This window comes from Vombatus ursinus, unplaced genomic scaffold (assembly GCF_900497805.2).
Source record: "Vombatus ursinus unplaced genomic scaffold, bare-nosed wombat genome assembly UNPS02014832.1, whole genome shotgun sequence".
NCBI classification, from domain to species: domain Eukaryota; kingdom Metazoa; phylum Chordata; class Mammalia; order Diprotodontia; family Vombatidae; genus Vombatus; species Vombatus ursinus.
Window position 1 is genome coordinate 54,407,587 of NW_020954610.1, and position 8,527 is coordinate 54,416,113.

The 8,527-nt window shown below is 38.3% G+C and overlaps 1 protein-coding gene across 2 annotated transcripts in view; it reads left to right on the forward strand.

The window, feature by feature from the left end:
* The window catches only part of TMEM114 (transmembrane protein 114), a 44,893-nt gene extending 38,564 nt beyond the window's left edge, over positions 1-6,329 (forward strand). Inside the window, exons 3-4 of one of the 2 annotated variants that reach the window (XM_027839073.1) lie at positions 468-605; positions 6,023-6,329. In XM_027839073.1, coding sequence (XP_027694874.1) covers positions 468-605; positions 6,023-6,255 — 371 coding nt within the window. In that variant the 3' untranslated portion in view covers positions 6,256-6,329. The remainder of the gene's footprint in view (positions 1-467; positions 606-6,022) is intronic. The other variant, XM_027839074.1, reaches the window with a different exon arrangement.
* Positions 6,330-8,527: the final 2,198 nt, after the last annotated feature.

Sequence of the window (8,527 nt, forward strand, 5' to 3'; positions counted from 1 at the left end):
CTGAGTAGTTGTGTGATGTCAGGCAGGTCACTTTCCTATTCTGGGCCTCAGTTTCCTCATCTGTAAAATGAGAGTTTTAATTTAATGATATGATTCCAGGGGCTTAATGTCATAGTGAAGAGAAGGAAACGCATTTATTCAACACCTACTAACATGCCAAGCAAAGTGCTAAGTGCTTTACAAATACTACCTCATTCAAGCCTCACAACAACCCATGGAGGTGAATGCTCTTATTATTCCTATTTTATAATTGAGAAAATTGAGGCAGACAGAGGTTAAGTGACTTGTCTACAATCACACAGCTAATAAGTGCCTGAGGCCAGATTAGAACTCAGATCTTCCTGACTCTATGTCCAGCACTCTATCCACCGCACCAGCTAGCCTGACCTGGCATTCTATTTAATATAATATCTCTGCAGACCAAATTCACATTTCCATTTTATTTTTGTTTGTTTGTTTCTCCCAAGCTATGCATGGGACGTTTGTGATCCTTTTGCCGCTCAGCCTGATCCTGATGGTCTTTGGAGGGATGACGGGATTTATAAGCATCCTCGCCAGAGCCTATCTCCTCCTCCTCATGACTGGGATACTTTTCCTTTTTGGAGGTACTATGCTAAACCCTTTTTGAGGTTCAAAACTATGAGAAATAGCTATGTAGAAACATGAGCCTTGGGCTGAGAGTAGAAGCTTCCATATTTCCTTTAGGCCCTCCAAGTAGATCATTTCCAGGGTATTTGCTCTGAATCCTTGGAGTACCAAGTACATACCTGTTACATAGCTTTTGCAAAAGCTATCCTTCCATGACTTAGAATCTACTCCCTCCCCTTTGCTTCTTAGGATCTCTGTCTTCTTTCAAAGCTAGGCTTAAATGCCCCCTTCTATTCCTGGCTTTTCCTAATTCCCACTCCCCTGTACTTGTTGGTGACCTCTCAACCTATGTATAATTGTATATAGTTATATATGTTCATATTGTGGCCCCTAAGAGAATGTAACACCCCTTGAAGGAAGGTACTCTAATTTTTTTTTGTCTCAGTTCCTTTCATTTTGTCTTTGTGCTATAGTGCTTGGTACATAGTAGGTGCTTAGTAAATGCTTGTTGAATGAATACCCATTTTGCTCTTCAAATCAGAAAATGGTCATTCCTGCAGTCCTCAAGTTTTCCTGTTGTGAGTGGCACATGAAAAATCCAGCTGTTTTTGGTGTGATCCAGGCAGCTTTGCAATACATTTCTCTTTTGTTGAGCTGGTCAGGAAATTGAAGACCTGGTATTATGGGGCCATTCCTGCCCATACTCATTAGGGAGAATGCGTTGTAGAGATGAAAGAATGATCATTTTTCTGAACCTTGATTGAATCACTTGACAGTGACAATCATTTTATGCTGAATCCTGTCAAATTAGAAGAAAAGTTAGCAAAAAACCCAATCGTTATTAAACAGGAAATCAATTTTCGTATGTCCGCTGTGTCAATCAGTAGATATTTCTTAGGAATTATGAACCAGAGGGGAGGAGCTGAGGGCAAGAGGTATGGCTGAGGGACGCTAAATGATTTCCTCTCAAGGAAATGGCTTGAGGGGAGGTTATTATTTTTTTTGAGGAGTTCATAAGGGAAACAACTAGAAGTGTGGATTTTTTTGGGAGTGAGGTGATTGGGGTTAAGTGACTTGCCCAGGGTCACACAGCTAGTAAGTGTCAAGTGTCTGGTCTGAGGTCAGATTTGAACTGAGGTCCTCCTGACTTCAGGCCCAGTGCTCTATCCACTGTGCCACCTAGCTGCCCCCCAGAAATATGGATTTTGAAACAAAAAGAGAATAAATACTCGCCACACCAATGAGACAGATGGCTTCAATATACTCTATTTCCATACTTTTTTTTGTGGTAAATCAGCCTTTGCACACACATTTCTAATTGCATTTGATGAGGCAGTAAGCCAAACCTTTTCTAGTAAGAGTCTAGAGAAGGGATTGTTCATTTGTGGATGCCTCTTTTTCATTACTCGGCCTCAGATCTAGGGAAGGACTCAGAACTGCTTAAAGACCATCATGGCCCCACAGGGGACATGTGCCCCTACAGGGAGGGACAGTGTGTGTGTGTGTGTGTGTGTGTGTGTGTGTGTGTGTGTGTGTAGAGTCAGGGAGTAAGTTAACAAATTGGTCAGTAAGCGTTTCTTAAGCACGTACTATATGCCAGGCACTCTGAAAAGTCCAGAAAGGAGCATGTACAGTCTCTTTTGTGGAGTGAAGGAGGGCCTTTAAAAGATAGAGCAGGCAATATGGATTCTTCCCAATTGGAGCAGGCATCTTGGTTTTTCTTTTTAAGAAACTGTATAAGGAAACCATTGTGCAACTTCATTTAAAAATTTTTCTCTTATGTACCAGCTGTGTTTAAAAAATTGGGGGGGGGTGGAGAGAGGAGTCAAAGTCACTTCAAGAAGTCTGAATAGTTAGTTAAAATGTAATCTTTATCAGCACTATGCAAAAGAACTTTTGTACCCATGCTGAATTCATCATTTGGATGGGAATTATAGGAACTTTCTCCCTCAACAATAGAGAGAAATGAAACAATCCCTGATAAAGTGTTTCGTTTTTCTTTCTTTTGTCCTTTTCCTTTTTTTTTCTTGCCCCTTTCTACGTGCCATAGGTGTGAAGAGATGTACATAGATGATTATGGAGACAAGTCATATGTAGGTGTGGAACTACTTAGGTTTATCAGTGGGAAACATCTAGAAAACTTGAGATCTCCTGGACTTACAGAAATAAAACAGATAAGATCCTAACAGGGAATCATTAGCATGATTTAAAAGAATTCTGATAGATAATTCAGGCTAAGTTCTAAAGCCCAGGAGTCTGAAATTAGCCCAAGTGGGGCTGGACAGAAAGAGCCATCTGTGGATGGACAATTATCTCTGGCTTTTAAGGATTTTTAAAAATAAAAAACAAACTAAAATGATTGTTTTTCAATGAACAAGAATTTATTTTCTCTCCCTCCACAAATGGACCCAACATTAACAAAAAAAAGAAAAAGAAAAAAGCCCCCAACAAATCCTTATAACAAGTACTCACAGTGAAACAAAATGAATTCCCACATTGGCCATGTTCAAAAATGGCTCTCTTTCTATACTTTGAGCTTATCACCTCTCTGTCAGGAGGTGGGTAATATGGTTCCACATTGGGCCTCTGGAATCATGGTTGGTTACTGTATTAATCAGTATTCTTAAGTCTTTCAAAATTATTTGTCTTTATAAGGTAGTACCCCGGGTGTAAATTAGAAGTTATTTTGAGGGTAGAAAGAAAAGCCAAATTTAAGCAGTAATTGAAAATAGCTAAGTTTAATGGATGACAATGTTTAAATTATACCACATATTTATTTATTTAATTCTTGTTTCATAGAATCTCTTATTTTATGTTTCGTAATAATAACTTCTTGTTACTCTGAGGAAAGGTTTTTTTTTCAAAATGAGGTTTGAGTATGAAAATGTGTTCTTTTCCTTTTTCTTTCAGTTAGTTAACTGAAGAGAACCTATTCAGTGAGCCTCTATAATCAGAGATGGATTCTAGCACATACCAACTGCCTATTCTCTGTTGGCTGGCATTGCAGTTCTAATGCCCAGGAGGAAATATAAGCTTAATGTGCACACTCTTTCCCCCAACTGATATCATTAAGACCTTATAACTACATCTTAGTACATCATCCCCAACTGAGAACAGCTTAGTTTGTTTTCCGTGTGATTCTCCCCTCCCAGTTCCACTGCATTATGTTCCTATGGAATTACCTGACTATAACTTGCTCTTGCAAATAAATTAACTAACTTAGACTACACCTGTAATCAGTCTTCATAGCATAGCCAGCCTTATGTCTTGAAAGAAAATGTGATGATAAATATCGCAGATGGATGAAAAATATCAAATAAAAAGGAGACAAAAAAAAGAAATAAAGAGGCATCTAGGTGGCACAGTGGGTAGAGTACCAGCCCTGGAGTCAGGAGGACCTGAGTTCAAATCTGGCCTCAGACACTTACTAGCTGTGTGACCCTGGGCAAGTCACTTAATCCCAAATGACAAAAAAAAAAAAAGATGATTGGAATTCTCCAAGTAGCAAAAAGGGGAAAGCATGAAAGTTTTTATAAAACAATTGGGAGTTTCTGAGTGTATGGAACCCCACCCTCCACTCCCACCTCTGCCCAGGGTACTCATTACTATACAGAACAGGAGACCTGAATTTACTGTAGTCTTTGCTCCTAGTGTTTGAAATTCTCTGTGTCAACCTCGTCTTTCTCCCCCAAGAGGTGAGTCTTTTCCCACATGTTCTCTTTTGGGAAGTAAACGTGATGGGTAAATTTTTTTTGTCATTTATATAATTAGGAAAGTAAAGGGCTTATTAAAATGGTACTAACTCCAACAGAGAATTCAAGTAATCTGTGTAGCTCTGAGAGGTTTGGATGGTTTTGCTTATAAAATTTCATGACAAGGTAAGATGATTGTTGGTGAAGATGATTTGTCTCTAGATTTTAGTGAGTATCAAGAAATCCCAGAAGCAGAGAAGCAGAGTATAGATTCAGGGCTATTAGGGATGATCAGCTAAATCCACCCCCCTCATTTTAGAATGGAGGAAACTGAGGACCTATGATGTGAAGTGATTTGTCTGACGTCACATAGCTACCTAGTGGCAACAGTCCAGTCCTAGAATTCGGGCGTCCTATCTCCTACTCCAGTATACTTTGTACTGCATAGAAGTACTTTCATACTAGTATCAGGAGTCAAGAAGTGATTCTTCTCCTATCCTTTCAACTAGTGTTATATTTATTTTTATTTTAATAACCGAAGATGAATGACTCACATGCTGTGATTATTGCAGAAGGGATATTGTATAAGTGTGAGTTAGACTAGTTAAAGTGCCTTCCAGCTTCTAGATTCCATGATTCTGTAATTGCACACACATGTGTGTGTGTATGTATGTGTATCTGTATGTGTACAGATACACATATATATACACATACAGATACACATACATACACACACACACACATATATATATATATCTATATATGGAGAAAGAGAGAGAAAGAGAGAGAGAGAGAGAGAGAGAGAGAGAGAGAGAGAGAGAGAGAGAGAGAGAGAAGTTGTAGAAGAGAGAAGTTCTAGTCTAGAAGTTGGATAAAAACCTTCCAGGACAACAAAATTAACTGTAGAATGACTGAATTTAACTACATTTTCCAGGCACATGCACATGTCTCTTTGAAGGTGGTCTGCATATGTACTTGTGTATGTGTATTAGACATTGTTTGACAAAAAAGCTAATGTTCTTTTGGGCTGCATTAAAAATGACAAAGCTCCCAGGAATAGGGAGTTGATAGTCCATAGCACTCTGCTCTGGTCAGATAATCTCTGGAATATCATATTCAGTTTTCTGTACTACAGTTTAGCAAGGAAATTCATAAGTTGGAGACTGTCCAGAGGAAGGCAACCAAATAGTGAAAGACTCTGAGTCCATGCTTTATGAATGTTAAGGAAAGAAATATTAATATTTTGTATTTTATACAAAATCTTCCAGAAATTATTTTAATTAAACATTCTATTATATATCTAAGCATTTCTAGCTTCAAGAGAGAAATTGTAAACTGGAATAGTTCTATACCACCCCTCCCCCCCTGAAAGCCCTTGAACATCTCTCTACCTTGAGATAATTTATAGGAATTTGAACAAGAAAATGTCATGTTAAAATGTTTTGAGTTTTGAATTGATATTCCAAAACAAATCACTAAAAACAGTCACTTAATCTTCATCTGGAATTACTCAAAAAGTAGAGTAAGTTTTCTTGAGAGGTAGCAGGTTTTCCCTCATTGGAGATATGTGGGCAGAGGTTGAATGACAATTTGTTGGGCATGTTATAGGAGGAATCTTTTTTTTTTTTGGGAGGAGGGTATAGATTTCAGCTCATGTTTGGTCCAACTCTGAGAGTTTGAGGCTGTAATTCTGTGACTTGACTTTTAATTGCTTTTGTTTTGTTTTGTTTTGTTTTTTTTAGCCTTGGTGACTCTCTCTGGGATCAGTGTCTACATTGCCTACTCGGCAGCAGCTTTCCAAGAAGCAGTCTGTCTCTTGGAAGAGAAGGACCTCCTGAACCAGGTGGACATCAGGTTCGGATGGTCCTTGGCTCTTGGCTGGATCTCCTTCATCTCTGAACTCCTCACTGGGGCAGCATTCCTACTGGCAGCAAGGGTGGTTGGCTTGAAACGGAGACAGGACCAAGCAATATGAAAGAGTCAATGCAGGGAGAGTCTTGGTGCTGGGGAGAATGGGAGTTGGTGGGAGGCACTTTCATAAAGCAAAGGCCAAGGCTATATATTGGCTTTTGAATTCACCTGTTTGATGTGCTGTTGTTTCCTATTACTAAAAGAGAGCCGGAAATGATTTCAAGAAAGCTCACCCTCCGTTCCCCAGTGGACTTATATTATGACTTGGCCACTGTCTTATTGCCATTAGAGTGGTAATATGTGCCGCTCTTGCTCTTGTATCTACTATTTGTCTATGTGTGTGTGTAATTGTGTAGGCTGGAGTGGACATCGTTCCTTGTGTATGAGCTAGCAAGTTTGATGAAATATAGTATGGCTTAGCTTTTGAGTGAAAGTCTTTCAGATTTCAGATTTCTGATACTCTTGTCATTTTCCATTATGTTTCACAAAATTCTTATAATTCCTTGCCTGCCAATTGTGCTCATAGGTTCTGTCTGAAGTGGAGATATATTGAATTTTTAAGTATATCCATTTTTAGTATACCCAATATGCAAATATCAGAAGTTAGAAGACTGATACATTCAGGGGTGTTTATTCATATTAAAAAAAAGGATTTTTCACTTTGCACCAAAGTTCATTACAGTGTTTCAAGTAGTCAACCTCCTGCTATATTTACGATAAAATTCCATTTGCAAATTTTGATTTTGAAGACTACTTGCTAGCACCACATCCAGTACGCATAAAGTGAGGTATACCTGTGACTCAGAGGGCCTTTAATGACAGTTGTAAGTGTTATGGTTTCTGTGCTTCAGACAAGAAACACACTTCCACTTTGGTGAAATAGCTACATTGCTCCTGGTTGGGTGCTGCTATTCTGATTGGTGTCATTATTTATTGATGTCTGGAGTGGGGAGTGCCTTTCTTTGAAATGCTGTTTATCAAGTTTCTTCTCAACAGATAATCCTCATTATAGCATTTCCAGGCAGTGGGTTCCTGACAAAAGTTGTCCCTTATTGGTAGTACTATCCAAGTTCTTTGGAAGCTAATGGCAGCTCTATTTCTTTGGGATAGGAAATACATCACCTGAACATGTTTAGCACAGATTTATTCAGTCTTCTAGGACAGGGATTCTTAACCTTTATTGCATCATGGACTCCTTTGGCAATCTGGTGAAGACTATGTACCTCTTTTTAGAATAATGTTTTTAAATTTATAAAGCAAAATATATAAATTCACAAAGGAAACCAAAAATTAATTAAAATAAAAATATATTTTTTCCTATCCAGTTCATGGGAACTAGGAAATCCAAGGAGTCCATGGACCTCAGGTTAAGAACTCTTACTCTAGGAGGAAAAGATTATAGAAAATCAAATAATATATCCCCTGTGTCTAGACAGGATGTACAGGTGCCGTCAGATGAATATGTCCCTACCTTGAAAGCACATCTGGGAAGTAGTTTACGTAGCTCCAGTGTCTGATAACCAAATATTGTGGCCTGGAAGTTTCCTTATGCCTAACTTAGATCCTTCCTATTACAATTCCAATTACAAGTCCATTTCTTCATGCCTTAAAATCGGAGCCTCAGGTTTTTCGTTTTTAAGAACAGAGGTGTCCTGGATTTTTACAATAAATTGTGGAAAATTGTTTTCAGTAGTGGGATGGTTATCAAATAATACAAGATGTAATAACCCTGGAGATAAGTTAGAGTAGAAATGTATAAACACAATTGAGGATGACCTACAGATCCCTTGTTTTGTGTGCCACCTGAGAAGCCTGGAAGAAATTTCTGTTGATCATTTGGAAAAAAAAAAAAAACCCAACTTCCTACACTTTCTTTAAATTCGCTCTTTTTTTTTTTTGAAGTGTTAAACACATATATTTTGTTTTTGCTTAGGCAATCAGGGTTAAGTGACTTGCTCAGGGTCACACAGCTAGTAAGTGTCAAGTGTCTGAGGCTGGATTTGAATTCAGGTCCTCCTGACTCCAAGGCCAGAGCTCTATCCACTGCACCACCTAGATGCTCCTTAAAGTCACTCTTGAGAGCTAAATGCTCTGCAGTCCAAGTCTGTGTTTTCTAAAAGTTTCATGTTATAATTAGCTTTCAAATTTCTGTTTAGATCCCAACTAAGGACAGAATAGTGACTAATATTTGGAGCAAGGAAGAATAATCAGCAATTTTGCAATGGACAGGCAAGAAAAATTAGCAAACACAATTAGAAAGGAAGAACAATTAGTAAATACTTAGCAAGGAAAACATTTAGTAAAACAGCATGGAAAAAAACAGTCAGTAAACTCCT